We start from the raw sequence: 14,602 nt of genomic DNA on the forward strand, positions 1-14,602 counted from the left end.
CTGTAAGTTCTATAGGGCTCAATACCTGAATGGTGTTCCTCATATCATCCTCCCTCCGACGCCAAGCCTTGGCCTCTCCGCTGTAGTGGTCGATCAATGACTCTAGATCCTGTACACAGTAAACAGTAGTGGTCAAACAAGATAGCCATAGGTGTCAGTGACAAAATCAAATTATTTACCCATTATGGGCATTAGTCAGCACTAAACATGTTCACAGTTGCAAAGTATTTGATAAAGGTCAGCAGAAACTAAATGGTGACTGATTAACAAATAAACAGGACCTAACCATATAGACATGGTTAGGATAGGCATGATGGACAACTGAAGGTAAAAACATTGCCCAGTAGACATGGTAGACAGTACCAAGAAAACACATTGCCACAGAAGACATGGTAGACAGTACCAAGAAAACACATTGCCACAGCAGACATGGTAGACAGTACCAAGAAAACACATTGCCACAGCAGACATGGTAGACAGTACCAAGAAAACACACTGCCACAGAAGACATGGTAGACAGTACCAAGAAAACACATTGTCACAGTAGACAGCACTAGGTATCACTTTGCCTCAATAGACACAGTAGGCACTAACAGGTAAAAGCATTGACAGAGTCGACAGTAGGTGGTAAAGATATTAACACAGTAGACAGTATTAGATAAACACTGTTGCAAAACAGACATAGTAGACAGCATAAGGTAAACACAGTGTATGACAGAACTCAGAAGATAACCACAATGCCACAGTAGACAGCAGATGGTAAATACATTACCAGTGAACAGCACAAGGTAAACACATTGGCACAGTAAACATCTGAATGTGAACCCATTGCCACAGTAGACAGCAGACGGTAAACCAATTGCCATCGTAGACAAGGTAGAGAGTACTCGAAACACATTTCCGAAACAGACAGGGTGCTGACTGACTTACCTTGATCTTGTCCTCCAGGTGGCTGTTGTTCAGTACAGAAGGTCTCCCTGTCTGGAGAGTAACAAACAGCTCCTGCAAAAACACAGCAATAACATTACAATCCAATGATCCCCTTATGGATGCATCCATATACTAGTAATACTGCACAGTAGCCTTAGCTCTGAACATTCAAAGTGTAACCTATATTGTTAAGAACACAGCACACTCACCACTTTCCTCTTCTTGGGTTCTTCAGACCGGACGATGTGCGGCACGATGAGGCCGTTCTCCCTCAGGGATGTGTTCATCTTGTTATGGAGCAGCTCAATCTCCTCAGCATGTTCCTGCTCCTGCTGTTCATACGCCTCCACCAGGTCCTCGAGGTCCTGTGTCAGTGAATCATGACTACTACACATACATAAACTCCAATACAGGCAGCAGTCAGGACCTCTATATGTTTGTGATTTCACAACAATCTCAGCAATATTCCAGCCATATGTCAGCATCTGCTTTAAAGAAGTATACATCAGACAAACCAGTGATTGATATGAACACTGATCCGTACTGCTGTCAACCAAGCGTGACTTGCCACGTAACACAAGGATAGTTGTTGGGGTGGTCTCTAAACCAGAATCCAAACAGCAGCAACATCTGTTTATCCACAACATGCAGTAAAAATGTCTTAGTGGTTAGTTTGACCAGTAGAAGTTACTGAAAGTAATGAAAGACATCATGTCCCATGCCTTGTTCACCACAGTGTTACTTCTTGCCCATTCAGTGAACATCGTCAGAAATTAGAACAAACTTGTAGAGGTTGCTGAGTGTTACAGACATAAAGACACACTCAGCCAGTACCGGCGACTCAAACAGTGCATCCTCTCCCAATGGATACCGCCTGATTATCTACCGGAGATCGAAGCAAGAGCAGTTACCCGAGAGAAGAGGATTTATCACCTCGCCAACCAGTGATGGAAGAATACAAAGTTTTGCCTCAAACACTCGCGTAGGCGGAAAAGCCTCCCCTAGAAGGCAAAATTCCGACGGGTAAGGCTCAGGCACAGGAACAGTAACCTGTGGCAACGTTTGCGCAATGCATTCGCGCAGCTGCCTCAGTGACAATCTGGAAGAGTACGAGAACCTCACCCTCCGGCTGATCTCCACCCCCATCCTTCTCCATGTCCAAATCATCACAATCCTCAGTAACCAAACTCTCTAAAAAGACAGTGCTACCAGTGCGAAGTTGACATGGTACACAAAGCACTCAAGGGAGAGACTGGAACCAACGGGTTCAGGTCGCCCTGTCACCAGCTGAGACCCAAACTGGGACTGAGGCAAAAGAGTAGGAACTGCCGAGGCAGGCCGCCCCATATGCCTAGCCAAGCCTCTGGATGCCAAGAGACCTGGTTGTCCAGGTATCCTCAGTTGTCCATCGACGGAAGACAAATCCTGCGCCCAACTGGAGCCAAAGTCAGAGCCCTAGTCAGCACTAGGAATAGCAGACAAACCATCCCCGAAACCAAGACTTGGGTCATGTTGCCCGAGGACAGGTGCACTCACTGGACTGCACAGAATATTGGGTCATGTTGCCCGAGGACAGGTGCACTCACTGGACTGCACAGAATATTGTTTTTGTTTTGTAAATATTTCATTCAAAATATAGTGATAACTGTCGCAGGGATTAACAATGGACAACTTAATGCTTATATGTACCCAAAGGAGGATCTCTCATGAAAAAGAACATTAAGTTATTGTCCTTGAAGTCTGGTTATACCATTTTTTCATCAGAGTTACCTGAGTGAAGATGTGACAACCAGACAAGCCAAGATACAAACTTAACGATCCAATGATAAGTGTTTCACATACATTGCATGATATAGACATGACACACCCTACATACCCTGATTTTCTTGTTGAGATCATCAATGGATGCCTGCTTCTGTTCCAGCTGTTGTTTCCACACTTCATCTCTGTTCTCCATCATTGCCAGCTCACGGCGTTGGTCATCCCGAGACTTCCTCCTTTCCTAGACAACAAACAACCTAGCTTACTTGGGTGCTTGCATCATATTGGTGTCAATATATCACCTCAAACAGAACTTGCAGGTCTAGGATAAGTGTCTGAAGTTTTGACAGTATGTGCAGAAGGAGCACCCCAAAATTAATCTTTACAATCTGTACCTGTGTCACAAACATAACCCTTCTATATAATGACAAATTAACATTGAATTACATCACACCGTAGGAGCTGTAAAAGTGATTGCTACTTGATAGACTTAAACCAATGTGCCTGAGTCAGCTAGATCCCAGGAAATGACAACCAACACACAAGACTGAATAAGGGTGAAGATCACTGTCAGAAATGCAGTAGCAGATATCTGCAACTGATGTACCAGAAGTGTCAGATCAGACCCAAAACATCATGGCTGCATTACCTTATCTAGTTTGAGCTGGACACTAGTCAGTTGTTTCTGTGTTTCATTGAGGTTGTTGGTGACAGAGTGATGCTGTCGGTCTTTCTGCCGTAGCCGCCTCATCAGGTTCTCGTTCTCCATCTCAAGCTGGCTGATGATGTCACGGAGGTCATCCAGCTGGTTCCTGCAGACACATAACACAATCCTCCAGCACATAACGATGACAACACTCACCTCTTCACAAAAACCACCACAACTCCATTGAAATGTAGAGGGATTAAAGATCAGATTAGACATTAGTAAAGTGACACAAATATGACAACAAATCCATCTCTTGGAGAGTTCATGCTATATTCTTCAGACCAAAGCAAAACTAAATAATGTTCAGGCTGACTTGGAAGCTCTATCTTCTATCAGAATCCATCTCCCTGTGAGTTCATGCCATATTCTTCAGACTATTACATAACCTGAACCAAAACTACATAACGTTGAAGCCGACTTTAAAACTCAACCTTCTATCAATCTTACAAGAGCTCATGGACCACAAATGAAGAGGAAGTGGTTCTCTGTACAAACAGAAAAGTGGGCACAGGAAATCTGAAAGAGATAATTAATAAACAAGCACTTGCATGGTAAGTTCATCCTGGATGTTCCGAGCCTCTTGAGACATTTCCTGTATCTGTAAATACATCTGCTCTGCCTGCTTTTCCAACTGCTGCCGCTCATCAGATTCATTCATCAGTTGTTCAGTGAGCACCTACAACCAAAACAACATTACCCATCATTCTACAAAACACAACTGGATGTTCTTGGATTGTTTTATTCTTGTTTTGATCTTGTTGAATTTGGCATATATGCCATTCACACTGGACAAGACTGGTGGATTTGGTTGACTGCATATCACCACACCCTACTGCCCCGAGACATTAAACATACAGACAAAATCTTGTTGATGCATGTTGATCAAATGAGTGAGTGAATGCAGCCTTTAAATGCTTGAATAAAGAATGATTGAGAGTATGAACTTACACATATTTTTAAAGCAAAGACATTATTTTACTTTTAAAGAACTTTACAAACGCAACATAGGAAAAAATATTCATCTTATTTATTTAGAAGATTTATTTGGTTTGGTTCATTATAAAAACACCAGAAATGGGCTTCATACATTGTACACATGTTGGGAATCGAACCAGGGTCTTCAGTGTTAAAAGCCAACGCTTTAACCACTAGGATACTGCAAAGCCCCTAAGTTTTAAAAGAAGACCATAAAAACATTTAAACCCCCTGAAGCTTCTAACCTTGGTTTTGTTAATGTACATGTCAACATCCTTCTGTAACATGGTTGTCTCCCCTTCCCGCAAGCTACTCTGGTTGGCTGTCTCCTCAAACTTGTGTTTCCATTGCTCCACCTCTGACTTCAGCCTGATCTCAGAGTCCTCCAGCTCACTGCAACGCTCCTTCAGTGACCTCAGCTCTGCGATCTTCACAGTCAGTGTTACCTCCAGATTGGTGGAGTCTGGAGCTGTCTGGAGCGCTGTGGAGCAGGAGGTCTTACCATCGGACTCTTTGAGAATAGTTGTTGACACCTTACCACTGTGGCAGGAGCAGTAGCAGCTGACAAGGTAGAAAACACAGGTAATGAACAGTCCACAGTAACCAAATCAGTCCTTGATCTTGTTTATCTATCTACACTATGCTTGATTCCGGCAGTATAGTGTAAAGATCTGATGCGTATGATAGCCAAGAGTTGAACCCATACTCAAAGGCATTTAGCAAACTTAAACATTACAGAGAATTCAAGCGCATTCAGAATTCAAGTGTGGGCTCATTTCTCATTAAAAGTGGTTCAAGGCTATTGTTCATGGCTACTGTCACAGTATGGTCTCAGCTTTCATGAATACTGATTTCATAATCAAGTCATGACAATCCGGTGATTGATATTATGAGCAGTGGTTTGTGAACATCCCATGATATAAGCCACTGAGTCAGAACACTGTATCAATTCTTAATCTCTCATTAGTGGTCATAAAAGATAGCATAGCATAGTATGTCAAACTTAGGATATGACCTAAAATAATTGTCAGGGTAAACACCACAAATAATGTAATTCTTATGATAAAGTTGATATTTTATACTTATCCTGACTCATGCTTATTTGGGTTCTCTTTTCTCTCTCACAGTTAAATGGAAACTCAAATCCCTTCAATTCCCTAGAAGCAAATGAACAATCACTCACTCTGGGCTACCTCCCTTTTCCTGCCAAAAGCACCCTCGTGACCTGTGCACACACAATCCTCACTCTCTCCTCTAAGCGCTATTTCTCTTTGCGACTTATGACAAATATAACAAAATAGACAGTGCTACTCACAGGTCCTTCAGATCCCTGACATATGTGAATCCCACAAAAGGCAGATCTCGTCCAGAGAAGTCCTTCTGAATCTTGAACTCATCTAGTGAGGGCTGAGGTTTCACCTTCTCCACCTCCTCAAAGTTGGATGTGTCATCCAGGCTGTTGACGGTCGGGATGAATGGTGGTGAAGCTGTCAGCAGATAGAAGCGTGCAACATTAGTCTCTAGTTTCATGCCATGATCAAGTCAAATTTGTTTCAATCTACTGCAATCCTGTGAAAGTCTGTTAAAATTTACAACCTGTCAACTTAAAACACAAATCTACATCTTCTGTCCAGCTGACAACAGACAGAATGAACGGTTTCTTCATAGCCCAGTAACACCCACATGCACTGACGTATTCACAACAGATTAATTCACCTACACTACTTCACATCTTTCTTTTTGCTCTGTTTACTGATGTTACCATTTATTTTTTTGGTTTGTTGTTTTACATCCCATTCAAAATATTCCAGCTAAATAGCGGAGGTCTGAAAATAAATCTGGACCAGACCATAAAATGATCAACAGCATGAGCATCAATCTACACAATTAGGACATGATGACATGACAGCCAAGTCAGGCAGTCTGACCACCTCATCGCCTCTTACAATAAACATTGGTTACTAAGACCAGTTCTAACCTGGATTTTTATGGGTCATCATTTCGTTGATGAACTTACTAGAAACAAAATTAGAATTACTAAATTCACATATATAAATTGTTGATGGCCTTGTATGTAGAAAATGACTGCTGCTTGATGTTTGTACTGACTTTTGCCGATGGTGCTCCAGTTGATGGTGTTGAAGTACTTGTGGCTGTAGATGTCCTGCCAGGTGTAGCGCTGGTCCTGCTCCATCAGCAGATTTTTCATCAGATCTTTGGCTGACTCAGAGACGTTGCTGTCCTCCAGAAACTTTAACTTACTCTGAAACATGAGCTACTTGATGAGAAAGTGAACTGAAAGTCATTCCACTTTAAACAATATTTTGGTTCCGATATGGCGTATCCAGTACAGACAAACATGAGCGAAACCACCAATCCTGTGATTGGTTCCATCAGCAACCATCCACAACTTCACAAAAGACTAACACAAAACAACCCAATGAACCTGCAGTTGATGTCTTGAGCTACCATCCATAACTTCACAACAGACTAACACGAAACAACCCATTGAACCTGCAACTGATGTCTTGAGCATGTCAATGTAACAAGCCTGCTAAATGGTTCATACATATCATCGTATCTCAGTTCCCTACACTGATGCTCATTTTGTCGATCACTTAATTTTCTGGCCCACACTCAATTATTTTTAGACCAGCACCACATAGCTGGAACATTGCTGAGTGAGATGTCAAACAACAAACTTCATTCTGAAACACAATCGATCAAGACCAGTGAAGGTTGGGCTAAAATAGGCCTTCAGCAACCCATGCTTGCCATAAAAAATGTGATCGGCGGTCAGACTCGCTGACTTGGTTGACACGTCATCAGTTCCCAATTGTGCAGATCGATGCCTAAGCCGTTGATCACTGGATTGTCTGGTCCAGACTCGATTATTTACAGACCGCTGCCATATAGCTGGAATATTGCTGAGTGTGGCGTTAAACTGAACTCACTCACTAAAGATCAAACTAATTTTTGTCCCAACTGACCTTAAAGTTCATGATATTGCTGTAGGTTGTGACCATGGAACCATAGTCGTCAGTGAAAGGGGTTTTCCCATACATCATCTCGTAGGCACAAATGCCCAGAGACCACCAGTCCACCTCCACGCTGTAGGTACGAGGTCCACGATTGTTGTTCATAGATGTCAGCAATTCGGGGGCAACATAGTCTGGGGTACCAACAGGCATACGAGATGAGACCTGCAATATACACATATATCATTTGTACAATATCTCAAAAACATCAAGAACTGGCTTGTGACATGAGACCTGTCTTCTTTACCTTACTTTTAAATGTTTTAAAGTGTAGGTACATTTCATTAACTCAGTATACATGTCTCCAAAACATTTGTTATTCCCTTCAATGAACTGATTAGTCCCTCACACTTTGCTAAGTAACCTGTGCCACATAAGTAAGTGAGGGAGTGTGTTTTTATGCCGTGTTTGCAATATTCCATCAACATCACGGTGGGGGACCCCAGAAATTGACTTCACACATTTTACCCATGAGGGCAATCGACCTAAGTTGTTAGTATGATGAGCAAATGCTTTAACCACTTTGGTACCCCAGAGCTACAACAATCACCTGTGATATAATTGATGATTTGACCATGTGAATAACATATATACTGTATCATTTCACCTTTCACAAGCTCATATCACATAATGATGACAATTTAACCAAAACAAAATGTTCATAGTGCATCTACACAAACACAAGCATAGCAACCTGCCAGCTCTCTGTCTAATTCGTACTGTCTTGGGACCAACTAAAAACTTCACACTAGACAGCAGTCCGAGTTACTCAGAAATTTCCTATATCGATTCCTGATCGTCTCCATTTTATGATCATTTCAATAGTTTACAAATTAGTGTTAATCACATCAAAGGTAAATAGGCATTCACCACTAGACAAAATACGCAAACCAATCAACGTGTTGTTTATTCAAGGTTTATTGGCCAAGCAGACTTCCTGCTCAGTCCGAATTATAAAGCAATGTTTTTACATGTAACTACCTTTTCACGCTGATACTTTGGTCTGAAATCCAAAATGAGGGTCGAGATATAGAGCTTTTTCATTATGACAACAAAGAAGGATTACACTGGGACCGTAAGTTCAGTCTGGTTTATACAGCAATCCGAGAAAGACAAGAGTCTCAGCTGGACAGAGTGCACTGTATTCTGTATACACATACCAGCATGTCTGCAGACATCTTGGCAGCAGAACCAAAGTCAGCTAGTTTAATGTGACCTTTCTGGTCCAGTAAAATGTTTTCGGGTTTGATATCTCTGGAAATAAAATAATATTTGAAAAATGCATCCACAAAAGCATATGAATAAAAAAGTGTACTTCTGTACTGACCACTGTCAAACTGAATCTAAAACCCACAAATATAAGCCTTTTCTAATGTATGCTTTACTGAATTTTCAGGTGTAAGCAGTTATGTTATCAAAACTTAGATTTGACCAAAACACTTTCAGTATTTGTTAATTTGTTTAACACAGCACTTAGTGTTATTACACCTTTATCATGTATACATATGACAGTGGACTGTAAATAATCAAGTTTGGGCCAAACAATCCTGTGTGTGACAGCATGAGCATCGCCAAGTGCAACAGGGATATGATGATATGCAATTATACCAAGTCAAGAAGGTTGACCTCTACATCGATTTTTCAATAAGTTGCGACATACAAATAACAGTAAATCACTGTGAACCATGTAGAACGATTCTCCCCAGGTATGGTATTGGATCCAAATGCAGATATGACAGAACACCCTTATATGTTTTATATGAAAATCCTTCCAGTTTACCTGTGCACATAACCCATCTGATGAAGGTCATTGATGGCGACAGACATCTCAGCCAGGTAGAAGCGCGCCATGTCCTCTTCAAATATGTCATCATGTCTGCCAACAAACAAGACTTGTGTTACATTCTTAATGGTGGGCAACAGGCAGGGTACCTACACCTTTTAATGTCTATGAGCATGACTCGAAAGTAATTGCACCTTCAACCTTCCCCTGAGTAGACTCTCTAGCCACCAATACAGGGAGGGGTCAACGAGATTTGGACTATTCCTAATAGTTTCAAAGTCTCTCAGTCATTATGTCCAGCAACATTTTAAATCAATTTCCCAGTTACCACTGTCAGTTTTATTTTTCCTCAAAAAAGATTATGTTTTCACAATGACCCATGGACTCAGGTGTTGTCAAAATAAAAATTGCAGTTTGGGATACTCCAAGCTATAAACAGAAGCATTGCGATACCATCTACATTTCTGATCGGTCGTTAAGGTGCAATGTCTTGCGCACAATGAAAAGCATGATCCCTCGACCAGTAAAACTTAACAATAACTGGTATTTGAAATGATAGCTGATCACAATGTGAAGTAGTAGAAAGTGTCTGTGGAAACAGTTCCTAATGACCTCCATCAACAACTCCAGCAATGGACTGACCTTGAGAGGAGAGAAAGCAAGTCACCACCAGGGTGGAAATCCATGACAAGGTAGAGACAGGAGTTGTCCTGGAAGGCGTAGTGTAGTCGTGTGATCCACTCACTGGTTGCTAGAGCCATGATGTCACGCTCCTCCTTATAGAAGGAAATCTGTGGACATACAGCCACGATGTAGACATGTTACTTGATAGTTGTCATCAATATACTACATGTTAACAACACATTTTACAAACCAATTTCAGAAAACACACCTTGAACAAATTGAATCAATTAACAATGCCTATCATTTCAATTCAATCACACATTAATCTCATAGTTCAAAATTATCATCACCAAAGACACATTTGCCAGCAAATTCAGGTTACATTTTGTTCCAAGTCTTACATGGAAAATATATCTTGTTATCGGTTCATTCCCAGTATGACTACTCCCAGTTTTACTACATAACCAATACATAACCTGTTCCATTTGAGTGGTTTTTAATTACTCCCCTCCACCAAGTAGACTGTTCCACCAACACTTACAAACAATTATAGCGGTACCAAGTTCATACAACATTTATTCAGCTAATCATATAGAACATTCTTGTGGAAGGGTTTTAGCATACACATATATTGAGTTACATGATATATCATATACACTGCATAGTAAGTGAATTAAGAAGTTATTGTTCCGTATCATAACAAGAAACACAGACTTTGTAAACACTGTGATGGGTCCGCTATTCACAGCTCATTGAAACACTGGTACTTTCATATGGTTCGAACATATTTTACTTCATCAAAACAGAAGCCTGGATGGGCAAACAACTTAGTGCCTCATTTAGATGCCACTCCAGCACACTGTTCCAATAGCTGAATCATTATATGATTAATGAATTTGTGCATTTAAAGATTATGGTGTTGATTATGCCTAGCAACGAAATGAGCTGCCGTGGAAAATCAAGTTATATAAAACTTGTCTTACATTGAATATATATGTAGAAGTGATAATCACTGGAAGCAATTACTTTTAGAAATGAACTGATGTAATGAGCTGAGAATGCTGATATTTGCGGAGTTGTTCCAAGTGTTGTTACCGTATGAAATAGTTTTAACAATGTATCCTTGAATATGAAAACACACAGCTGTTTTTAAATTTTGATAGTTCCAACATGTATACAGTTAGAGAATAATATTGTCATTATAATGATCACATGAACACGTAGATGTTTCTGATATATGTTGATTATGTCTGTGCTTTGATCACTACAAACAGCTTTGAGACGAAAATGCATGATTTGTTAAAATCTATTTCCAAAATTTATATCAAAGTAATTGTGTGCTTCTGTTGGGTTTACAGCACTTTTAAATTGATTCAGGAACATAGCGGTAACAGCTCCCCCAAGAAATCAATTCCATAATCATGCTCAGTAAAAATGATATTAATAATTTTGCATTCTACAGTTAATAGTTTGAAAAGAAAGTTGGAGGGATATGTCCAATTTTCAAAACAAACAACATCAACTTTAAGTTTACAAAGTTTATATCACAGCAGAGGAGTTATCTCCAGATATGAAAACAATGAATGTTTACAAGATTCCCAATTCACTTGGCTTCTTCTTGTTATAAGTAGACCCTAGGAGTCTCCCTTATACTTAGGTTCATTTCAGAGAGTAGACAAACTTGGAGTAATCAGCTATACAGGTACAGTACATTAATGTGCAGGGGTGCACCATTATATGCTTATGTTCATGAGAAGTCAAACTGGGAGTCGTTATAATGGAAAGATGACCTGTTATCTAAACTGTTGGTCAACACACTTCTCATTATAAACCAAGTAATAAACATAATAAACTTGGAATCTTTTCACAAACAATATCTGCTTTTGAGAATATTGTAAAATAACAATGTGATCAAATACCTATTGGTATCATCATTTAAAATTCTAATGAGAAACGTACATCTGGTTGTGACAAAATGTCATTTTTCCTGAGAACTTTCATTGCATAAACTGTTTCCAGTTTCTTCTCCTTCACGACCTGCACTATCCCAAAATGGCCACGGCCAATGATGTCTTTCACCTCAAAGTCAGAGGCTTTCAACATCAATTGATGGGCCTCATTCACAGCATCTTCATCTGTAAAAACAAACAGACACTAATAGCAGTGTTTCGTTGATTGTAAAAATCACATTTTCAATTAATTAGAATTTTGTTGCTTTAGTTCACACACTTGAATGAAGTAAACTAACCATTAAATCTGAAGAATATTCACAAGCAAAGATGTGCTCAAAAGTGTTAAATGATATTCACTTTAAAATTTTAAAACTTTTATTGTTTAATTACCATTCCAATGTCTTTCATTCATGTGTGCTTTTCATTTCAAGGCAGCATTAGTTATAAAAAAACGTCAGAAAAACGCAGGGAAGAAAACTTAAAACTGGTGATTACATTAAAAATGTATATATTTCGATTTTAATCTATAATCGAGAAAAAGTATTGGTCATCCACAATATCTCCAGGGCATACATTCCAATAAATCTCTGCTGTACCCTGCATGCATCTACAGCTTGAATTCACCAGGTAAACTTATTACCACCCTTGGTTGGCTTTTTAACTGCAATCAGTTGTCTACATTGGGAAGTTAAGCGTACCAGTTACAACTCACTTTCACTTTAAGAATTATCTAACCAATTAAACTTGACAACACAAATGATACAGAGATACTCTGAAAGGAGTAGAAAGAGTTCTTGCATATTTTGTGTCAATTTGTCCATATGGTTTCCCTCATATCTGACTCGCACTGCAAACAAACTTTCACAGCAGCAACCACTATCTTTGTTGACACTGGCAAGCTCGGTTTTAATGACGGCTTAGCTGACTGGCTTCTCTGTGAATGCAGAGCCATGAGGTAACAAAATTAGTGAGCCCGAGCTGTGGATGCATCCAGGGTATAGTGGAGATTTATTGGAATGTATACCCTGGAGACATCTAAGATGTATCCCAGCAGCTGTGATGGATCTTGAAACATGCCCAGTTTGTCTTAATTTTGTTGTTTTCGTGAAAACGGTATAAGAATCTTTACTGAAACATAACCATTATCAAAATAATGAAGTTGATCATCTATTAACGTCTTGTCACCTCTATACCACTAACTTTTAGAATGCCACTCAAACAAAACACACATGAGTCCTGTCTGAACACAAACAAACCATGATCTGTGTGACCACTATAGCATCAACATAATGAAAGTAAGATCCAGCAATGAGGCTTTTGATAGTGAGACACAATATATCCACATGTATGACATTAACCATCCTAACAGTAACATGAATCAAAGGATCATTACACAACATCATGATTCTCATGTTCAATATGCTATTGAATGACTTACATCTCTTGGTGAAGCCTGATATATGTTTGATACGAGCCAGGTTGTCATGGGTACACTCATCATACAGAGTGAGAAAACCATCCAGTAAACCCTCCTGGCTCAGAGGAAGCATCTCCTGACCTTCCGCATTGTCATGGTGATTAGCACAGATCTCATACAGGCTTTTTAGCCTGTCCCTTAATGGATCCTCATTTGACATTTTGATGATATCTGGAAAGAATAATAATATATATATGTTTTTACTATGATTACATAAACACATGAACGAAAATGCAAATATGGAAAATGAAATCCCTAAAATAATTTTGTAGCAACTTAAAAGGCTATAAATTAGCAGAAAGTGTCTGTAACAAATCCCAAACTGAATTAACAGGTATCCAAATTACTAAGCTCATCAGCAATGTTAGCATGATGGTAAGGTTTTACCAGTGTGACTTCCTTTAAAATAATCATGTTTATAAGAATGCTACAAAAATGTCAAAATGTCCCCATTTGTAAGTAACTGTATCCAATGTTGTTCTTCGATTTGGACATAGCTGTGTTCCTGATCAGGCCAAAGCTGACATACTTAGACCATAATTTGGAAAATTTACTTACTCCAGGCCAGTATTGGAAACAATTCAAATACACTTTAAGTTTAATGAATCATTCATCATTATTCATCTATTCTAAGATCTGGTATTATATCATACGAATGTGTACTGTTAACATGATTAATATTCTAACATATAGGTAGTATGGCAAGTGATGACAATTGTTTTAGCAATTCACATAATTCAGTCAACATATTACAGAATGAGAATGGAAGTTCAAATATCTTTATTATTTTCAAACTGGTCTAAAATTATATTGGGTAGTAACATACGATTAACCATGGACATGTTTTCCCATTCCCTGACTCAGCTGTTCGTGAAATGTTGTTCATGTGGAATATTACAACAAAGGGATGTCTGTGAGTCTTGCCCGATGGATAAAAACGATATAAAACTTGCTATCTTTGTTACCACCTTAGATATGTTATTATCGCAGAGATAAATCAAACGTTGTGTTTAATGCACAATCTGACACGAGGACTGCAGTTCTGTAGCTGTTGGATTCTCAATAAAATGATTAAGGCAGGTTCATCACCAAACTAGAATGGTTCTCCTAGATGATCGCCTGTGTCACTGAAACCTGGTGGTTTAAGAGAATGAAACATTCTAATTAGAATAAAACTCACCAGTCAATCAGGAATAAAAACAACCACTATGATGTATTTACAAACATTGTCTTTGAATGAACCGCGTATGCGTGGTGAAATCGTAATTTTGAAGTAGCAGCCAATCAAATAGCACCTCTTCGCGAGGGCGCCATCTATCTAGAATTTAGCGCGAGTATTATAGTTTTCGTGTA

At 39.4% G+C, this 14,602-nt stretch overlaps 1 protein-coding gene across 2 annotated transcripts in view; it reads right to left on the reverse strand.

The window, feature by feature from the left end:
• The window catches only part of LOC137255942 (citron Rho-interacting kinase-like), a 43,365-nt gene extending 28,827 nt beyond the window's left edge, over positions 1-14,538 (reverse strand). For both annotated transcript variants that reach the window (XM_067793559.1, XM_067793551.1), the window contains exons 1-16: positions 14,430-14,538; positions 13,211-13,420; positions 11,780-11,955; positions 9,839-9,987; positions 9,194-9,289; positions 8,574-8,667; positions 7,366-7,578; positions 6,485-6,638; positions 5,691-5,862; positions 4,621-4,936; positions 3,949-4,076; positions 3,341-3,503; positions 2,807-2,932; positions 1,140-1,295; positions 931-1,002; positions 26-109 (exon numbers count right to left, since the gene is read on the reverse strand). In XM_067793559.1, the coding sequence (XP_067649660.1) occupies positions 26-109; positions 931-1,002; positions 1,140-1,295; positions 2,807-2,932; positions 3,341-3,503; positions 3,949-4,076; positions 4,621-4,936; positions 5,691-5,862; positions 6,485-6,638; positions 7,366-7,578; positions 8,574-8,667; positions 9,194-9,289; positions 9,839-9,987; positions 11,780-11,955; positions 13,211-13,409 (2,298 nt within the window). In that variant the 5' untranslated portion in view covers positions 13,410-13,420; positions 14,430-14,538. The remainder of the gene's footprint in view (positions 1-25; positions 110-930; positions 1,003-1,139; positions 1,296-2,806; positions 2,933-3,340; positions 3,504-3,948; positions 4,077-4,620; positions 4,937-5,690; positions 5,863-6,484; positions 6,639-7,365; positions 7,579-8,573; positions 8,668-9,193; positions 9,290-9,838; positions 9,988-11,779; positions 11,956-13,210; positions 13,421-14,429) is intronic.
• Between the last annotated feature and the right edge of the window lie 64 nt (positions 14,539-14,602).

The sequence above is a fragment of the Haliotis asinina genome, chromosome 1 (genome assembly GCF_037392515.1).
Source record: "Haliotis asinina isolate JCU_RB_2024 chromosome 1, JCU_Hal_asi_v2, whole genome shotgun sequence".
Classification (NCBI taxonomy): Eukaryota; Metazoa; Mollusca; class Gastropoda; order Lepetellida; family Haliotidae; genus Haliotis; species Haliotis asinina.